The 22,636-nt window shown below is 30.5% G+C and overlaps 1 protein-coding gene across 1 annotated transcript in view; it reads right to left on the bottom strand.

Moving 5' to 3' along the window:
• The window catches only part of LOC143245132 (MAM and LDL-receptor class A domain-containing protein 1-like), a 209,706-nt gene that overhangs the window by 146,511 nt on the left and 40,559 nt on the right, over positions 1-22,636 (bottom strand). Inside the window, exons 19-29 of the mRNA XM_076491067.1 lie at positions 21,275-21,366; positions 19,748-19,841; positions 17,204-17,335; positions 16,363-16,508; positions 13,092-13,208; positions 10,870-10,990; positions 9,593-9,733; positions 8,429-8,703; positions 6,721-6,811; positions 2,231-2,371; positions 154-416 (exon numbers count right to left, since the gene is read on the bottom strand). Coding sequence (XP_076347182.1) covers positions 154-416; positions 2,231-2,371; positions 6,721-6,811; positions 8,429-8,703; positions 9,593-9,733; positions 10,870-10,990; positions 13,092-13,208; positions 16,363-16,508; positions 17,204-17,335; positions 19,748-19,841; positions 21,275-21,366 — 1,613 coding nt within the window. The remainder of the gene's footprint in view (positions 1-153; positions 417-2,230; positions 2,372-6,720; positions 6,812-8,428; positions 8,704-9,592; positions 9,734-10,869; positions 10,991-13,091; positions 13,209-16,362; positions 16,509-17,203; positions 17,336-19,747; positions 19,842-21,274; positions 21,367-22,636) is intronic.

Raw genomic sequence — 22,636 nt, 5'->3', positions numbered from 1 at the left:
TTAAGATTTTTTTAGCTCACAATGTTATGAAAATTTTGCCTCTGTTACAAAAATAAACTTCCCATAAATTGGCAAACAATATAATAGCATTATTACTTATAAGCTAGTATGTATTCTATCTCCTTTCAACAATGTAAAAAATTAAAAACAAACCTGATATGAACTTGAGTTAAATATATCAACTTGTCCATATTCCCACTGATGTCCAAAATTTCTTGTCCATTTCTTAAACATGATTTCATATTTTTTATCAGTGCGAATGAAAACTTCAAGACTACTGTCACCTACAGAGTTGATGATATAGTACCACAGGCTTAGACAACGAACCTTCTGACTGGCATCATACATAGGACTAACAATATCAGCAATGCTGTCTTGAAGAGAATCTTCTTCACTTACAGTTTGTAACACTTTACCTGAAGAATTTATAAACAAAAAATAACAACTCAGTAAGATTAGCTGTTGCTTATTTAAACAAATAATTTAATTAGAAAACATAAGTTAAATGCTGACTAAACAACCCAACTGATAATAAAAAAAAAACAAACAGGTATTTAATAAAGAAAAATAACACAATCTCTTATTCTCAACTTTTTCATGTTTAAAAGACACGGTGGTTTACTTATTAACATGAAATATAAATTTCTATTTTTGTGGTATCAAGTAGCAATAAAAGTCTTTAAGGTTCCACTCTACCTAAAAAATCTATTTGAATGACATTTTAATAATAGCGAGTCTTTGAGAACCATTTATATTAAATATCTGAAAATCTGAAAACTTACTATAAGCACTAAGTTTGTTTGTTTTTTGAAATAAGAAACTGTAAGAAACTTGAAAAAAACTACACCTTGAAAGCCAACAAATTGTACGTTAACATACTAAATCATACGTGCAGCCATATGATAAATAACTAGGTTGTACATAAACGTTGTTCTTCCTTTTTCAAAATGTTTGGCAGGTAAACTAATAGAAAGATCAATGGATACTTTTTAAATTTTGAGAACAGTCATAAAGAAAAATCACATAATTTGGATTTTATTGTTAAGGTCTTTATTATCTTAAATTAAGGCTGTCTCATCACCAAGCTTCCTCATAGGCAATCACAGATTATCCTAGTAAGGTGCAGCACCACCTTTGATCTGAACAGCTGCTGCAATATGAATACGAATACGTTAAACTAGGTTTCAACAACCCTCCAGTGCAATTTGTTTTAAAGTTTCAGACAGCTGGAACAACTAAAGGCTATACAATCTGACTTTTACAATTAATCCCTCCAGAGGTTCTCTAAACAAGTTAAGGTTGAGATTCCATGTAGTTCACAATGCTTATATTCTTACACTGAAACCAATCATATGTCAAACATGCTTTGTGGCAAAAAAAATATATATATATATATATATATTATCCTGAAGGAAGAACACATTTATTTTATTGATAGTCACAGACATCTGGACAAGAATACACAGAATAAAGTCCATACAATAATACTCTAGCTATCCACACTTTTACAGTTGATGCAACATAGTCATGGCTGGCTAAGCTATTTGCCTGATTACCTCACAAATCAGATTTGGACATTACTTCAAAGGGAGTGATGTAGATTTCATCTAACTACAAAAGTTTAGAACAATTAATTGTCAATATTCCAGAGCAACTGAGACTCACACCAAATTAAGCACTGACAAGAAACCTTGAAGATAATACAGGAGTTAAAATTCCTAACCCTTTCAAAACATCCACAATAATGCAAACCTTACACTGAACATTCATAAGAACATTGGATGCTGTAACATTTGTTAAAATTCTGATTGTTAAAATTTTTTTCATATTCCCCAAATGAATATTTGGCATATTTTGGATATCTTTAAAACTCTTCTACTTCTAAGTTCTTAGCACTTCTGAATAAGCACACATATTACAATGTGCATATGACCAAGGGCTATAACTATTCACATATTGAATTTTCATTATCCTATTAACCTATGATTTCTCTCTTCTCTAAAGTTCCCATAATTCAGAATATTTTGCATCTTAATAAACTGAAAACTACTACAAGTCTACTATACAGTGTATATACCCAATATGAGAGCAATCAGTTTTATTTTTAAACGTTATTATCTGGTTATTTCTGCCTTGTGAATTACATAAATTACATTACAAAATTTAACTATACTTAAAAATGAAGCATTTTACCATACAAAAAATAAGAATAAACAACTATAAAACATACCCAATGAGCTGTCAGTTGTATGGTCTATTTTAGGATTATTGTCTGCTACTTTTAGCTCCCATCTAAACCTGTTTGGCTCCTGAGATGTTATTCCATAATTCCATTCACACATTCCAAATTCAAAAGTACATACATGTCCCTCTAAAATAAATGTTCATAGCATTTGTCATAATAATGATCATTAACAATTAATACTAAATTAAACTCTAGAATTAAGTATTTTTGCAAAATGCCAAAATTTCAGCTAGATGATTTTACTTTAGTTCAATAAAGCATTATAAAAAAACAGAAAAAATATTACTGAAACAAAAAAGTTATTAGACAGATGGGAAAAATATTCTCAGTAATCACTATACAATGTTTTAGTATGATTAAAATATAATTAAGAGTTAAATGTGTTATTTTAAATACCAAATTAACCATATCCTCCAATAAAATTCATTTACAGTAATATAATATTCTACAAAGTCCTTTACAATATTTTGTGTAGCAGCTCACATTCAGATATTGCCGATTAAAATAAAAAAAAATGTTTTCTGGTTTTTCATGTGCTTTCTTACAATGAAAGAGTGTAAAGATGTGTCTGAATGTATAAATAAAAGTTATACCAAGATACACTAACCTTGAAGTTGACAACAAAAACAAAGTAGTTATTAATGAATATGCCTATCTTAAGATGATTATTCACAGAAATATAGAGCTAAAACACTAGTTGCAATTGTGGCCATTTTATTAAAAGTCAACTTTAATACCACCAACAAATTTTATTTGTGTAAATGTTACAGTTTTATATGATATTTAGCAAAAGGATGAGAAATTATAGGAAAACAACCAGTAACATCAAAGTGATTTTATTTCATTTAATTTGTTCTAAAAATTATTCAGAATTAGAAGGAATGAAAAAAATTTCTGATCTATCACTAATCATATATGGATGATGGATGCTGCAGAGGAAAAAAAATACTGACCTTAAACATCTTATATTCCATGCTGTTAACTTTCATAACTAGCAAAGCACATGATACAATGAAGAAAGGTTGCACTATTTTTGAAAAATAGTTTTAAAACTTCCACAAAACCTTAAAGCAGTTTTCTATATGCTGAACAGGTAGTAAAATTGGGTATTTTCATTTAATATAGCATAACAAAACTCCTATAAGAAGGTTCTGTTTTTCTTAACAGTTTTTAAGTTTAAAACCTTCCCTTTCTGTGAAACCATTAGCAGAAATCATACAATAGCAAGCTATGATTTAGAATGAAATATTTTTAAGAAAAAGTTCTAAACTCATAACTTAACAAAAATATCATTTCAAACAACCTTTTTCTTTGGAAAGGTCAAATGAAATACCACAGCCTGTAAGTTACAACCTGATGGAGAAAAAGTGACTTTTGGCTAACAAACCAAGCAAAGCTCACAAATTATGCTACAAAACAAAGCATTATGGAAATTGTCTAATGCTTTCAAAAGTATAAAATAACACTGAAGTTTCTGTCTTGACAACTGGAATAAACTTGTTAGAATCTTTTGCTTGGAAGCATCGGTAGTTTATACTGTAATATACTTTATACTGTAGACACTATAATATTTTAAATTTAATTCCAATGCTAGCTGAAGTTATTCTATGCCAATAAGAGTACTGTTTAATTAATTTTTTCAAGTTATTATGATAATTTTACAAGGATTCAAATTTGTACATTCATATTATTAAAGCAGGGGTTCCCAACCTGTGGGTCGCGACCCCTTGGGGGGTCGCAAAGCCTTGGCAGGGGAGTCGCGTAGCCTTGTTAGAAGTAGCTTGGGATAATATTAATTTTATTTCATCAATTACATTTTCATGCTCTTACATTTTTTTGTTTCGGTGCAAAGCAAAACATGTGCTTTGTTAGTTCAATGTCATTAGGTGATATTATGGGTGTATGTATGCGTGCCTGTGTGAATGTGTATGTGTCTGCAACTGTATGTATGTGTGTACTAGTGAGTAGCGAGTATGTGAGTGCACGCACATGTACATATGCTTGTGTGTCTGTTTAGCTGTGATTAAGTGTGTGTGTGCTCGCTGTCGACACGTGAGTCACATGTCCGTTACTGATTGGTGGATGACGAATCACGCGACTGGCCACGCTCCCTTCCTTCCCAATACTCACCCCATCATTACTCTACCTGCACCCCCCCATAAATAGTCAGTGTAAGATCTACAGTTGCCAAAGCATTCATTATTCAACATTTTTATTTTATTTTAACAAGGAGATAAGTAAGCAGTAGAGGTGAGTTGTGTCCATGGCTAAACGGCGCAGATACTCAGAATGCTACCTCAACATTGGCTTCACCACTGTGCTCTCCAACGACGGCATCGAGAAACCACAGTGTGTTTTGTGCCATGCTGTCCTGAGTGCAGAGTCAATGAAACCATCAAAACTCAAGCGTCATCTCGAGACGAAACATCCAGAACACGCAAAAAAGGGTTTGGATTTCTTCAACCGACATGAACAGTGTCTTAAAAGCCAAAGAATCGATAGAAGTGGGTCGTTTCAGCAGCAGAGTGCAGCCGTAGTGGAAGCTTCATATGAGATTGCATTCAAAATTGCTAAACAAAAAAGCCTCAAACGATTGGAGAAACACTTCTTAAACCCTACATGATGAAAGCAGTAAATCTTATTCTTGAAGAAGCCAGTGCAAAGAAGATGCAGCAAGTATCCCTGTCAAATAATACTATACAGAGGCGCATTTCTAAAATGTCTATGGATGTGAAGGAACAGGTTTTGACTGAAATCAAGGGTTCCCTTTTGCTCTCCTTTCAGCTCGACGAGTCAACAGATGTAAGTTTATGTTCTCAGTTGCTTGTCTTCGTGAGATACATTAGTTCAGGTGACATCAAAGACGAATTCTTATTCTGCAGTGCACTTGAAACTACAACAAAAGCTGATGATGTCATGGAAAAAGTTTCAACATTTTGTTTCAAGACGAAGATCTTCAATGGGAAAACGTGTGTGGGGTTTGTACGGATGTGGCACCGGCTATGCTGGGATCGAAATCAGGATTCCAGTCGAGAGTGAAGAAGCTAGCACCTCAAGCAAAGGGCATCCACTGCATGATTCACCGATATGCTCTCGCCAGTAAGACTCTCCCTGCCTCTCTGCAGGAAGCGCTTGAATCTGTAATCAAAATTGTAAATTATGTGAAGACTCAAGCATTCAACACTCGCCTATTCAAAGAACTATGCAAAGACATGAATGCTGACCACGAAGTCCTTCTCTTCTACACAGCAGTACATTGGTTATCGAAAGGAAACGTTATTAATCGTGTCTTTGAAATGAAAGATGAAATAAAGCTATTCCTGGAGACTCAAGAAAGGAAAGATCTTGTAGCTCACTTCAAAGATGAAGCATGGAATAAAAGGGTTGCGTACCTAGCCGACATTTTTGACCAGCTGAACAAGCTCAATTTGAAGCTTCAAGGAAGGGAAACACGTTTTCCTTTTTCAAGATAGTCTTAGGGCCTTTGTTTCCAAACTGCATAACTGGCGTCGGAAAACCAATCTTGGAAACATCGCTATGTTTGAAAAACTTTGTGGAGTGATGGATGAGTCTCAGATCCAACTGGATCAGTTCCTCAAGGATGAGATCACCGAACATCTTCAGTCTCTAGAAAAGGAAGTCAAGCGTTACTTCCCTGAGCTATCACAGGAACAGGAGGCCCTGGTAAGGAACCCATTTTGTACTGAAGTTGATGTATCCAGCATTCCAGATGATATCCAAGATGAATTTCTGGATCTAAGGAATGACTCTTCAGCTCATGATCTCTTCAAGGTGAAATCCGTGACTCAGTTCTGGTGCGCTATGTATCAGTCATACTCCAAAGTCAGCATGATAGCTTTATGTGTCCTTGTTCCATTTGCTTCTACCCACTTGTGTGAGGCAGGATTTTCCACTCTTGTCAATATAAAAACAAAGAATAGGAACAGATTGGATGTTGGAGATGACATGAGACTGGCTCTAACAAATGCTCGGCCACGAATTTCAAAGCTTGCTGCTGAAATGCAACATCAGGCATCTCACTAGCTGGGTTGGATAGCTGTTCAAACCTATGTTAATATTATTTTAAGAAATATATGTTCTTTTTGTGAATTCAGGTTGGACCAATGTGATTTAATTTGCTAATAAATAATTACAGAATTTTCAAATATTTTTTTTAGATGTTTCTTTCCCTCTCCTTCACAGAAAATAAAAGAAAAATTAAGCTGCTGATAGTAAGCCCTAAGTAGGGGGTCACATGGGTTTCAAACTTTTCGTTAAGGGGTCGCAAGTGCCAAAAGGTTGGGAACCCCTGTATTAAAGAAAAAGTTTAATTCGTGTATATTTTTATATCGAGTTGGAAACACAAAAAAAATTATATTACACTAGTGGTAAAGTTATAGTGAACTGTGTCTAGAGTTATTAACTAAAAATAAAAAGATAAGGCTTTGCTACTAGTATTCTGACTTTCAATTTACCTTGATGCAGACATGACCCAATGCTTCCTTTAATTTCATCAATCGCAATATCTCCTGCAAATCCTTTAATTGGTAAAGCTTTGATCAGAATCTGAAATGTAGAATATTTACTTCATGTATCATACAACATTCTGAACTCTGAGATTCAATCCACAACACACATTATTACCAGCTCACAAACTAACTAAAAACTGTTATACAGTTGTAACAGAAAGATATACTTCCACATATTAGAAACTATCCTTAATATGTCATGTAAAAACACAAAATAATAAACTGAGGTAGTCACTTTGCGTATTAATTTCAAAAACTTCTTCACATCAAAAAAAGTTAATAATTAAAAGAACTGAAATAAATCTCTTTTAAATATTTTACATTTTTGCTTAATTTTTTTAAAATTTTGTGAACATTAATTTGTAAATAACAGATCCTTTCAGTAATTCTAGGATTGAATTTCTTCATCAAGACAGTTCAGGTTTCATATACATTTTAACACCACGAAGAAATTCTAAAGTTACTTGTGATCTCAAGTAACTTTTGACTTCTTCACAAACAATAAACTTTCAGACACAGACTAATACAGAAAATAAATAATAAAATTTAAATAAATGCCTGATCGTACTAGTAATGATAAATAAAATACAAATACCTGAATTAATAAACAAGTGTGGGTCTCGTTATTAACATAATTAAATCTTTTTAATGAATTGTTTACAAATAAGACCTAGGTTGAAAGACGTTCATGTGACAAATATTCCTTATCTTCCTCTCTTATAGCATGTATTTTGCATTTGTAAACTTTAGTGGTTCTTAGAGGTCTATCTTGTCAAGATTATGTGATAAATTCAGTCAAGCTGCTTTCTGTGCCTTTCATTTTATTTCATGTAATTTCAAGACATTTTGGTTTCTTAAGATAGAAGAAATGGATTTAAACACTAAATAATTGCTCACAAAAAGTATTCTGTAAATCTACTTAACATTATAAATTGTGTACAACTTCTATTAGACATAAAAGCAATGCTTTCAAGCTTGTGTGTATGTTTAAAGGAAGATGAAGGACAACTACAGTTTTCTTACAAACAAGCAAACCTGAAAACCCATAATTACTCACACAAAACAGCTGTTGTTACAATTTACAAATTTCCACAGTTTAAAAGTACTTATTTTATCACTTTAGAATCAAGTATACTTACCACAATATCTAAAAGAGAGTTGCATACAATTTTATTCTATCTTCCATATAAACTCAAGATTTTAGCTTAAAATGAATAAAGGCTTTTGTATGGTAAATGATAGTCTTTTAACTTATTTAAACTATAGGAATTTTAATGAAAAATTTCCTCAACGTTTAAATTGATGTTTCCATCATTTTCAGCTTGAAAGTATTACAAATGAGGTTTATATTACACAGTTTTTAATCCAGAAAGCTTAATACAGAGAGCTCTGGTGAAGTACAAGTTATTCTTATTAACTCTTTTAAATGATAATAAAATATTTTAAACGTTTATATCCATTCAAAAAAACAGAGAACTCCTGTAACTTTGTACCTCCTTAAATTCTGTCAACAGCTGATCTCATCAAGACCACAAGTGTACATTTCTGTTTGAACAACTGCTGTCTGTCACCAAAATATTTTTAAATTTATCACTAATCTACTATTTTTGAGAGTCGCAAAACATACCTAAGACAAAAAATATTTGTTAATTACCTCATATTTTCCTTCAGGAAGAGCAATAGACTCAGCAAACTGGTGCCATTTATCTGGTTGTGACCCACGAGTTCCCCAAAAGGCAATCTCTCTTCCTAATCCTTGTTCAGTAACATTATGAATCCCAACATGAAGTTCACCAACAGCAGGGCCAAACATATGATACCAAAAGGTCAGACATATATCTTCATCAAATACAGGTAGAACAGCACTCTCAAGAACTGCTATTTGTGTTGAACTGTGGTCTTGTAGTGAAGGAATGTACAAATACTTACCTGTTCAATAATTAATACTTATTAAGATAATGATTTCTGTTTTAAAGTCTTTAATAGTCTTAGACTATTAAAATATTCACTGTTTATAAAAACATGTAAAAACCTATCAGTTAGCAATAAAAATAAACATGAAAGAGTCTAGTAAAATGTATTTCTTTATCTAATTTTGAAACTAAAATACAACTGCTTTACAATGTAAGACTGTCCACCTCAACTAACATTGACTAACAAAATACATAATACAACAAATAAACTAAACTGACAATTTTACACAAAAATTAGTTACACTTTCAACATAATTTCTGTATCAAATAAAATAAAAGTACCAAAGTTAAAAAATATGATAATAAGGCCAATTAAACTGATAACAGCCATCAATGAATGATAGACTACTTTAGATTTTGAGATAGTTTTATTTTAAAATAAAGTTGTAGTTAAAGTCTTTTCTATTTTAAGCACTCCAACAATTTTATCTCAACTGTTCTGAAGATGAATATGTTTGTAGTGTATAAAAGTATGTTTGGGTATATTTTTCTCTTGTGTTTCTTTGTTTGTAGTTAAGCACAAAGCTGCACATTGGGCTATCTATACTCTGCCCAGTACAGGTATTGAAGCCCAGTTTCTAACAGTACAAGTTTGCTGACATTCTGCATTGTCAATAGGGAACATTTCTATAGTGATGAAGGTCATTGTCCTGTAACATATTTATTTCAGTTAATAAAAATCAGAACTTTTAAATTCAACAAAACTAGATTTTGAAAAATCATCCTCAAACTTGTAAACTACAAAGGAAAGACTAAAAACAGTTTTAAATATGTTTTGTAGGTTTGTAAGTTACATATTAACATAATTAAATAAGGTATTTTAGGCAATTGATTTTATGTTTTACCTTTTCCATCTACAGGTTTCAATGGTCCAAAAATTTCTGCAGCTGACGATCTCTCTCCAAATTTCCAACTTAATTGTTCATTATTTTCACTCCAATAACACAAAGTTTCATCATCAAAGGAGCAAGTCAAAAGATTTTCAACTAAAATAACAAAGAGGGTGAGAGAAAGAAATATAAAGACATTTTTCAATGACAATCTGTTAAAATAGTACTAAAGAAATAAGTTACGAGTACTAACTTCTTAAATCTATGATTAAAAAAAGAAAAAAGGTAAGTCACTCTGATTATACAAATGAAACAAATGCTTGAAAGAAAATAGTGTTCTGTATAAAAACAATTATATATTACATAATAGATTACCATTCATAACAATGTTGCTTAATTATATTACATCAATAGTATAGCAATACAAGTAAAAACAAACACAATGAAAAATTACAATGCCAAACTATAAATAAAATTTCATAACACTCAAATAATAGACATGGCTTATCAAGTAAAAATGTTTTAAAAAGGGGGAATTTAGTAAGAAATACAATGCTGAAACTATTGTCATTGTACTATAATCCAACACTCTTGGCATCAAATGAAAGAAATAACAAATTTTCACATTCCTATACAAGATTTGGATATATCTGAAGAAGTAAAGCACAGCAAAATAATTAACCGATAAATCTGTGATAAAAGTCCAAAGCTTATTTTTACGTTCTTTACTTGTCCAAGTTCAAATGAATGCAAAACAAATGTGCAGATTATTTGATTTTTATCATAAATGTTAGGCCTACTAATTTGCAATGTTTCACCATTGTTCAACATTTAAACTATAACTTAATTGATAATAAAACCAAAGTCATAAATGTGAACATATACACAGCATCCTCATAATACTTAATTAACAAATGAGTTAACATGTATCAAGAAAGGTAACAACGCATAGTTATAAAATGAGTCGGTTTCACTATTTCTGTGCTCATATTTTTATGCTACAGATGTACTCTTGTTAAATATAAATTACTACTATTTCTATGACAATGTGACAACACTGTCCCTTGCAAAAGATAAATGATTAAGCAGACTACATAAATTCTTATGGATATTTATGTAAATATGTGAAAGAATTAAAGAAACTATATGTTTCTTCAAATAGCTAAATGTTCATATCAAAAAGAAAAATATATAGATACACACATCTGGTTTAGAATTGTTTTAATTGTCAACTTATCAATAAGTTTTGAAACTCGATATTTTTCTGGTCTTATTAAACTAAGGTTACTTACTGTCATCAGATGGATCAGCTTGCTTAGGCACAAGAGCACACTTTTCGGTACTAGTAAATCGAATGTCATCAATAGCAATAAATCCTTTAGATCCATTTTTCAAGTTTCCCTCAAACACAACCTGTGAAAAGAGTTTTTTTGGTTTAACTTAATAATGACCCAAAAATCTGACTTTAAATAATTTAAAAAATGCTTTCATCAATGCTACTAAAATACTCCACACAATTAAAACCACCTTCAGTTAACATTGTAAATTCTGAGTTTTGGTAAAATAGCAAAAGTATTTTACCCATATTCTTATTTTTTTTTCAAGAATTTACAAATACTTTTAAAATATCTGGCAGTTCTGGTGCAATTATATCATTCACAAATAAGAGTATACTGATTAACAAGGCTTGGAAAGCAACTTCTTAATATGTGCATTTTGTTTTTGCCCACAATTAGTTAACAGTAAATTTAATACCTTCTGGAAACTATATCAACAGCAAAATATTCTAAGTGCATTGCTGACACAAGGCCTGTGTACTTGCTTAATTCATCTCTAATATAAGAGACATACTCTAACAAAGAGACTTAGGTGATAATTGAAATAAATGTATTTAAGAGTTTGATAATGATTGTAAACTAATTTGTGCATTTTAATCTATCCACTCTTCTTAACACTACACAGTAATAAATGCAATGCTTCTATCTATTAATCTGGACTTTCACAATGATGAAAAGAGGGGAATTATTTTATTTTTAATATTAAAAAAGTAATAGGTTTGAGTTTAACCAAATACTACAATTAAAAAAGTATGTATCATTTATGAATTATTAACGTATTATTTATGAATTATAATTATCAACGTTTTGCATCTGAAAGCAAAATATCAAAGGTTCTCAACCTTTTCTATTCTGCAGAAAGCCAATCTTAAACATGTATAAGACAGTTTACAGACCAGTTCAACATAGACTACAACTTTAATAGATGTGAACATTTATTAAGAAAGAGTTATATGTATTTTTAATTATTTCTTTCTTTTTAACCATCTCATACTTATGACTCTGAAAGAAGAAATTAAACACTCTAATCAACATCCAAATATCACCCTCAATATGTGTTTAGACTTCTACTGAAAAATCTCTTTTCCTTTAAATCCAGTTCTCTAAACAGTCATAAATTTTGCTGTCTGACATATGAAAGTGAATGCATGTACATTGCTTCAACTGACAAAAGACTGGAGGATCACCCAAAGAATAGTATAGTCTTATATTCAAGAACAATGTAAGCATTATTCAATATGAACTAAGTGACTGTAATGTGGTTCCATTCTTTACCATGTTCATAATAATTAGGAGAGGTGAAAATGAGGCTATGCTAAAAGGGAAGGTGTGTGTGCTTTCTTACAGCAAAGCCATACTGGGCTATTTAGTGTGCCCACTAAATGAAATTGAGCCCCTGATTTTAACCCTGTAAATTAAAAGACATACTGCTGTCCCACCAGGGGATGAAAAAAGGAAAAGATACTCCTGATTCTTCAAAAGAAGTCAAAATTGAAAAATCGGCACGGCACTACTGAACTTGTTCTTATAATTCAGGTATTTGGATTTCATTTCCACATACTCTAGAAACAATTACAAGTCCAATAATTACAGTCTCTAAGATCTGATAACATGGATATTGTAATTATTCTCTTTAAACAATATATTGTCTGCAAAGTAGCAATTAAAACTTCAGTACACTTTAAATACAATTGTATACCATGATTAACCTGAAACTGACACTTCTGTCAGTGGAAATCAAACTGAATACATCCATATAGTAATGATAATAAAACAGGCAATCAGAATGTTCTTAGTAACTTAGTACTATGTTTTTTAAAAAAATTATACATTGTCTGTAAAATATAAACCATTTTTTTAATGAAAAACAATTAATAATTAGGTGTAAACAGTAACTAAAAAATACATATATTTTGCACAATTTAAGTTTTTGATACAAAGTCAGTTTTGAATTCATGCAAAAACTAACAAATCAATGTAAATATTTTGTTTTTTGTTTACATTTTGCATGTTAATTTGTCTGACTTGTGATCATTACTTGAAATGCTTCTATACATAATTTTATAAATTTTTAAAGTTAGGAGTAAATAATATTTCCATGTAGAATAATTTTATATTGAAAAGTTTAAAAAAAAGCACAAGCTATGATAATGTACAAAGAGAAGCAAAGCTCCAACCTGGTGACTTTCATCTCTTGAAACTACAGACACTCTCCCTTTCTGCCAAGTTTTGTCATGGTAACCTTTAAGCACCCAAACAGTTTTTTCTGTTTGATTCTCAGTTCTAACCATCACCTGCAAACAAATCTTAATGTTGATAACAACTTATACCAAAATACTTAAAAATAAACTGTACAAACAAAGCTAAAAACCCAAATGACCCTCTTGTCTGGTCACTAAAATAAGCTGTGACTTTCATGAAAAAGTAAGGTTATTTAAGTCTTTTAAAAATATGACTTATTTTTAAAGCAGTCACTTTTTGGGAAGTCTGAAATCATTAAAAATCTTAGATAATTGACAAACATTAACAAGAAATAATTTATTTTACTACAACTTGTTTAAAGTATTACTTGTTTCTTTAAGCACAAAGCTACACATTGGTACATCTATATTCCATTTCATTACAAAGAATCAATTCCTAGTTTTTTCACTGTAAATCTGTAAACTGAGATTTCCATTAAAGTATGTCATTCTTATGATAAAAATTTAAAATCACAATATCTTCAAACCACTATTTATCAATAATTGTTGTTATGTGAAAAGTATGATTTTTTTATATTTTATTCTAACAAAACACTAATTAGAATGAAATATCTGCAACTTTGTACTGATTTTGTCATAACCCAAATCATCTAAATAGGTATACTACTGTAAGCACATGAACTTAAAATAGTTCAGTTCTGTCCATAGCAGGACACCAAAGGATGATATAAACATCTCTTATATAATATTCAACAACTGATGCTCATTAGCACGGTCATTTGTTTCACCCATGATGCCATTTAGCACACACTGTTTTAAATTCAATTAAATGTTTATCATTTCCTTTCTTATTCCATTTCAACTGTCATTTGTCAAATAAGAAGCATCATTTCTGATACACAAACCATGTTTTTCTTCTCATTTGTTGCACAAAGTTGAATTATTTGCATGCTTACCCAAGGGCTTCACATACTCAATTATTACAAGAAAGTCTGCATTTCTTTGGGAATATTAAAATCTTAGAATCCTGCTCTCTCTACATGTATATATTTTTTCAATACACAAATATTTTAAAATTTCCATTTTCACATAAACTATGCTCAATAAAAATTTCTTTCCCTTTTTAATAAAAGTTTAAATTAAACTGTTTATGTGCTATTTGTTTTACAATATATGTGTATGCTTATGTATATTCCTGTCAACCTTGTTCTCCTACGATTAACAGCAGACATGTCTCTAGATCTCCAAACAAGTCTCAATGTAGACAGTGTCTTAGAACTGTTGACCTTCTGCACTAACTCTACCTACTTCTAATTCCTAAACAAATTCAATGAGCAAACAACTGTCCTTTCTATGTGATCATCTCCCTGACGTATTCTCAACATTTCCATGAAAAACTCTGAAGCCAGAGCCCAACAAGCAAGTATTTTAAAACCTAAGATTTGGAAACACTACGTAAACGATACATTTATTATCTGGTCACATGGATCATCACTGCTTGAAGGTTTTCTCTGTCTCTTAAATTCTGTAAACCCCAGTTTACATCTCACCATACAATCAGAAGAAAGTAAAACCCTGTAATTTTTTGTTATACTCATTCAACAACATGTAGACCATCTCAACATAAATGTTTATAGGAACCTCACCCACATTAATAGATACCTACACTACAGGTCCAACCATTCAATAGCTGTTAAATGCAGAATTATAACAAATATGTTTGACAAAGTCAGAAAGATTTGTGATGAAGACCATATTAAAAAAAAAAAAACATTTTCAGAAAAAGTTTTCAAAAATAGATACCCTTCAAGTTTCATATCTACCACCAACAAGAAGAAAGGTCTACAACAACAATCAACAAGACCAATAACAACTGATCATTTCTTTATCCTATATTCCTATATTAAGAAAAAAAAAATGAAAAGGATTTGTTGAAAATCAATCTTAAAGTTTATTTCAATGTTTTCAAACTAACCTCAGCAAAGTGAAACAACCAAGCAACAAATACAAACAAGAGCTCATCTATGATGTACCATGTTCATGTGGGCAATACTTACAATTGGAAAAATTAGTCAAACCATAGAACAAAGAATGAAATAAAAACAGTACTATTAAACTAACACACCTAGATCAATTGGCTTTGGCTGAACATAACTACAACACAGTATAAATCATAAAGTAGGATCAACAGAATTTTAGACAAAGCTCACAACTGAAAAAAAAAAAAAATTAAAAGATATTCACATCAAACTTCACCAAATTCAACTCAATAAAGTCAATGGCATGTACATCAATAACCTATGGACATCCACTCCAACAAACTACACGGAAAGGATGACATCATAGTTACATGGACAACACCCACCAATCACCACACTTGCTTTACCTCACAGCCTAAGCTTTACCACTAAGACGTGTTTACCTTTTATTAGACTTTACACAAGTTCCTGTAGTGACCTGAGAAAGACCTCAGTATAGAAGCCAATACACTGTTCACATTTCACTCAGCAGGTAGTTGCAGTCCATTAAAGTTTTAGACAGACAATACTCATATCAAAATTTTTATATCCCATAATTATGTAATTATACAAGAGCATCTTCATAAAATGCCCCTATCCCACAAGTAAGTTTTGTATGTTTATGCTTTAACAATATTCAAGTTGAACAGTACATAAACAGTTTCAGGTAAATGAGGGTGAGAAAGTTCCACTCAAAAAGTTTGCTTCTTGCATGTTTCACATTAGAATTTACCCCATTGCAAAGTGAGAACACTAAGGCCCTCCCTTCAAGCTGGTAGTCAAAGAGAAGTCACAAATGTTTTGTTATAGAAAAAGTATAAAAGTCTGCTTTCATGAAATCTACCATAAATCAGTTCTTTCTATGCTGTTTACTTGCACAACAATCTCAAGACCTTTATATTGAAAGCAATGACAAGAATTACATCACCACTTCACTAACAACAGCATAACCACCATCAAAAGTATGAATTAATCCTTCATTTTTAATATCTTAGAAGAGAAGTTTACAATCACAAACTGTGATAACAATAATTAATGTATTAACAACTGTCTACATGCCTTTACTATTTTCTTTCAACGAAATGTAAACATAATTTTTACACCAACATTATTAAATTTTATTTCAAATCTTATCATTGATGAAACTTATTTGACACGACTGTTAGAAATATCATCTTTGTTACAGTGTAAACCAAACAAGTTATACATATCCACTAAAGATTTCTCACCCGCAAAGATCTTCTTTCATCACCATACATGTGATACCAGAAAATCATACAACGACTCTCATTGTTCAATGGAGGAAACACCTCACTTTGCAGTCTAGCAATGTGGTCTGACTTTGTATCATGGGAATTTATAAATACATAGAATCCTGGAACAAGAAAGACAAATAAGTAGTTTCATTTTACAATGACAGTCCAATTACAAAATGAACTTGCATACGTTTCTATCATCTAGATCATTAAAATTATCATTGTATATAAACAACATAAGTATATGCAACAATCTATATCCACATAAAACAATTCAATTTGACATGACATAATTCTTTCAGGTGAATTTGATTAACTATATGAAAAACCTAAATATTTTTCATAATTGGAGAGGTGATCCAACTAATTCTTAATTAAAAAAACAACTTGATCTCAATTATGCACATAATAATCAGACTTGTAATTCAAGTGGAGGTTATGATGTTACTCATTACACTGTAAATGAAAAGCTGCATGAATAACAAGATGTGTTTATTTACTCTTTATTCAAGTGCTAATTTTTACCTACATCTAATCTATTTATTACACACTCAATTTATACAACACACAATTTAAAATAAGAAACTAGAATTCATTTTTAAAAAATTACAAAGAAAACTGTTTTGGGGCTATTGAACAAATGATAAATACCTGACATCAATATAAATGTTTCTTTACAAAATTTATTTTAACTTAACAAAGAAAAACAAGCAGTGCAAAAAAAGTGCAGAAACTTCATAAAATTCAACATATATACACATATAAAAAGTCTGCATATTTATAAGCTTATTTTAACTATTTCCAACAGTGATACCATAAGGTGTTCCAGTACTATGGTCAATCTGTGGTCCATCTTCTTCAGAGTGTGAAGAGCCTTTCTTACGTAGCCAGGGAAAATCTCCATCATCAGTCCAAAAACACATATGCTCCTCAAAATCACAAAAACCTAAAAACAGATACTCTCTATTACATTCCTATGTTTCCAGTCTGCATAAAATTACTTTTCTCTAAGGCTTTATTTTAGCTTCTAATTTGTTAATACTTTAAATACAGTAATAACAATAAAATATATTTACTTTAAAATATTAACCTCTTTCTTCAAAATATTTCTTTTTTTTTCCTGTTGTTTACAAATTTGAAAATGTATTAAAAGTAAAAACAGTCAACGTACTCGTGTAAGACCATGAATCACCTAATATTAAACAATGGCACACCATAAAACTAAGCAAGGAGGAATGGACACATAACATCGTCAAATTTCAAACAAGAGGGAATCTTCAACAGTCATTGCACTTGACATTCTTTTATGCAGGATTATACTAAATTAATCTATGAGGACTTTTTTCTTTTTTTTATCAGGTATTTATTTGTGAGCCAGCAATAAAAAGCATGCAGTGCACATGTACCCAAATAAATTTTATTTCTCCTCAGGATCTCTACCAGCCTACAATGAAAATGAAATTATTTTAGGCAGCATTAGAGTGAATTAATCTGTGATACCTCAGACATGGTCAATCACATCACTCAAAAATATTTGACCTCCTGAGTCCAAAACTGTAACTAGAACTCAAATCGGCCAACAGATGACAGAGTTACGATCTAAGAGTTTGTACTTATAAAAAAAAAGATTTTTAAAATCTCTGAGCCATTCTTTACTTGTTTGTTTAGAATCAAGCACAATGCTATAGAATGGGCTATCTGTTCTCAGCCAACCACAGATATCTAAGCAAATAAAAAGGTGGAAAATGAGCTGGTCAGGGAGAAGAAAAGAAACCAAAAACAGAAATTAGATGAAAGATGGGCAGGAAAAGTCTAAAGATATTCATCAGGAAGAGAAGTATTTGGTGGATAAAGTTACTCTAATTCATCCTCCTTAACTTCAGCTTCAAATATTTGTGAAAAGACACATGTGACAGGAACAGAATATGAGGGTCGAGATTGTAATATGAACCCCACCGCACACTGGATGATGGCCATCATTGTCTCAACAGGCAAAAAAACACTTCCTAAATTGTTGGTAATTCTAAGTTAAATTTTTGTTTGCTTCAGCAGAAAAGTAATCAAGTTAATTTATGAATTCATATTGAAAGGTTGATCAAAGTAAACCATTTTAACAAATTTAAATATGTCTTTCCATGAATGTGATGAGGAAAAGAATGAGGAATTTCACACATGAACATAAAGAAGTATTTGCACAAGAGGTTACGTTGCACTTCTACTGGGGAGTATTTCTACATGGTGTGTCATCACACAGTAGTGCAGATTTGTGTGAATATTAGGTGGGTGGTGTTTGCACAAAGGTGGTGGCATATCTTCCAGGCAGAAAGTGCAACTTTAATAAAAAATGAATAATCTGTGTAAAGAGGTGTGTTCATACTAGAATTTATATTTTAGCAATGGCAGGGAAAAGCCACTGTAATAGAGTAACCACAATCATGCTCTAAACGTTATTATTGTGCAAATCAGCTGTGAGATAAAATATCACATGATTTGATAAGCATGATTTATCATTTAGCCTACAATCATATGGTTTTTAACATTTTACTTCATGCATAAAATCATTGTTAATATTATCCTAAAGTATCCTTAATCATTCTTCTGAAACAATAATTTCCAGGGCATGTTTTAGTGTTTGAAATCACTTAGCAAAATACATGCTTTACAGTTTGATGGTATGGAAGTCAAGTGGGCTTCATTTAGTCAATCCTCTCCTTTTTAGAGAACACACCAGCCAATTTAACATGCTTTTTCATGGAAATTATCATCAATCCAGCTGAAATAAGGGCAAGACTGCATAAGTTATATAACCAAAACAATAGAACGTAGCATGTGGCTCCCATAAGTGAATATATCCATCCATGTTTATTCTGCCAACACAATACATCCACCACCACAATCTGCGTTCAATTCGTGTATAAAAATGGGGCTAAATTTGATTTCAAACTTTCTCCAAGTAAGTATGTAGCACGTTGAAGAGTGATTAATTTGTAAGAAGAATATTGCTCAACATTACACTGGTCTATTTGGTGTGTTCTTTGCATGATTATAGATGGGCAACTTCTGTCTTATTAAGAGGGGAGAATACCTCATTTGGTACTTGACATAAATGGCATTAAATTGCATCTGTAAAAATATGATTCTGTTTCAGAGCAGATATCTTACAACTTACAGTAAATCAAACTGTAATAATCTACTTGTGTTAGAGAAACATTTTCCATAATCTGATAATATATTTTGGAACACTTACATACAATTAAAAATAACTTTTAAGGCAAAAATATTTTTTTTCTGAGTATTTAGCTCAAAGTTAAAAGAAATGTATATGTTTCACAAGAAAATAATAAAACTACTGACTTACCAGCTTCAGTACAAATTCCATCCACTATTTTTACATCATCTATTGCCAAGGTAGGAGAGGAACTGTCTGATTCTAACAATCCTCGAAATTCAATCTTCATAAAGAATTAGATAGATGAAAATAAGAAACAGATATTATTGAACTGATTAATGTATAAACCAAGCTTCTAAAATGAGAAAGTATTTATAGACAGACAAATACTCCTTTGAAGCCACAATAATTCATCCACAACATAAACACTTTTCAGAAAAATAATTTGCTAGTAAAAAACAACACAAAATCGACAAGTTATTTAACAGTTATTAGTATTGTACTTTTTCATAATACAAAAACAGACCTAGTATGTTCAGCATTTTTCATACGTTACAGCACAATTTTAATTATAAATGTGGACAATAAAACCTTCTTGCATGAACAGTGTAATCTTCAATATAATTTAGTATTGTATTACATATAGAACTTAAATCATTCCGGGGTGCTAAGATGGAATCTCTTCAGCAATCTTTTAACTCAGAATTCACAACTCACTGTAATTTTCTCTTCCTCAGAAAAATGAGTTTTTAAGTGAAGGAATCGCAAGAAATTAAAATCCATTAAACTAAAAACTTCTCAAACTATATAAACATAAATATTTGAAGAGAAACATATTTTCTTAGGAAATATAAAATAACTTGAAACTTCAATGCACTTAATCCATACAATAATGACCAATATGACTGAATTTATCTTTTATCAATACATCAAGTTTAAACATAACCAAAGTGACCTTCTTCTCAAAACATTAAAATGGTTTTAGGCCAATTTGTTTTTGTCAGACACCTAATGAAAATTGAAATTTTTATATAAAGTTTTTCAAAATAGTATGATTAAAACCTAACAATCACTGTTAACAATTTAAATTTAATATGTTTATTGATTACATACAAAAAACTTTATCTAATTTGCTAAATCAAATTCCAAATGCTAAAAAAAATAAGAATCAGATAATAGTTTTTATGCTTTATATAACTAAATATATCTGGCATAAAATTCATTACTTTTATTTTTTCAAATTATTATCACTTAATTTATTATTCTTAAAATTCAACCACACTTAGACTACAATAAGCCAACATCTTATATGAAATTACATAAGAAGGATGGAGAGTTTTTGAATAAAACTTACATTTTTCAAATCAAATTTTATCACTTTACAAAATTAAAACATCAATGACAGAAGAAAAAAAAATCTAGACTTGCTATCTATTACAGCACACATAGAAAAAGTAGCTAACTACTTAAGCCATAACTATATTATTAGTATTTCACAATTTATATCTGTATTTATAGAAGAAAACCAGTTATATTCACACTTAAAACATTTGGGTCATAAATTAAGTTTCATCCTGAAATGATTAAAAGAAACAGCAAAGAGTAAATGGTAAAAAAAAATTGATCAAGTGTCTTTCAGAATCATGAAAAAACTCATCAAAGGAAACATAAAATAAGAAATGTACAAATTCTATATATTCATATCCTTTCTCTTACCCTGAAATCTCCTTCTGTTAAATATGGAATCTCAGCATATAACCATTTCTTAAAAATAACATCAGTTTTTGTTTTTGACCACAACTCAGAGTCTAAAATTAGAAAATAAAATCTTATGTTTCCAAAATTTTAAATGAAAACAGATTTTCATTAAAACAAATATATCAAAACTGTTTGTGTATGATTTTAAAGAAACTCTAAATAATTAATAAGAACATCTCCCTTATTTACTGTTTATGTCATCAACTTTCATATTTCCTGTACACCAATTCACAGTTATAACAGTTGCTATTCAAAACTAACTGCTACTCTACATTGCATTACAAGTACGCTTATTACAAGTTTGTGTGGATTTCACCTGGTAAATGTTAGCAATTATCCCTGATATTCAACATGTCTAGTAAATATTCTGTGATACTGTTTGACTTCAAATATCATAAAGAACTTACTGATACCAATGCTGGTTTTACTTTTATTTGCTGACCTTTTTTATTTTTTTAAATTATTTTGTTTTCATAAGAGGATACATTACAACAAAGAATGTGGGGTTAACATTTGAAAGATCTTTTATTAAGATGTTAACAGAGTTTGTGCACGTGATTTTCATTTTTCACTACAAAATTTATTACAAGGTCTCAGTCTTGGTCTTGAATCCTCAGGTTTTGGTCTTGAAAACTGAGGTCTTGACAACAATATTGGAAGCATGTCAACAAACATTAATTCTTGTACTTTTAAAATATATAATAATAAACTGTACATTTTAACAAATACTGTACTGTTCTGAAAATTAATTAATAACATGTTTAATACATTTTTCATTTACTTCGAATCTATAAGTTAAAAAAGATAACTGAATTATGGTAATAACTACTTATTGTATATAAATGTAAATAGTACAAAAGAATTTTCTCCACATTTACAATAAATTCAATGATAACATATTTTACCACACCTTTTCCACTTTATATTCTACTTCTCCGGGTCATTTCTATCTATCAACCTACCTACTAGAATAAATCTCCAGTATTTTTGTTACAACAGATTTTTAATAATGCAAGCTTCTGGATTCTAAAAATTTTTTCCCTTACATTTTAATTTCTTAATGCAATTAAAACACTGTACAAAAACATAGTTATCTCTTATAATCTAATGTTTACCAAAATAGTTATATACTAATAAGCTGAAATAAGATTACTACAAATAATTCTTTGTTAACTTTTATGGTATAAACACGTTTACAAAAACATTTTATACCAAAGCACATACTTGGATTTCAATCACAATTTTTAAAAAGAAGGAACAAAGAATACTTGTGCTTCAAGTATTTGGAAAGTAGAGACACTCTTAAAGCTATCAAACTAC

The sequence above is a fragment of the Tachypleus tridentatus genome, chromosome 2, assembly GCF_004210375.1.
Source record: "Tachypleus tridentatus isolate NWPU-2018 chromosome 2, ASM421037v1, whole genome shotgun sequence".
In the NCBI taxonomy this organism is placed as follows: domain Eukaryota; kingdom Metazoa; phylum Arthropoda; class Merostomata; order Xiphosura; family Limulidae; genus Tachypleus; species Tachypleus tridentatus.
Note: the sequence above shows the minus strand (reverse complement) of the source record. Positions and strands in the feature narration are given on the sequence as shown.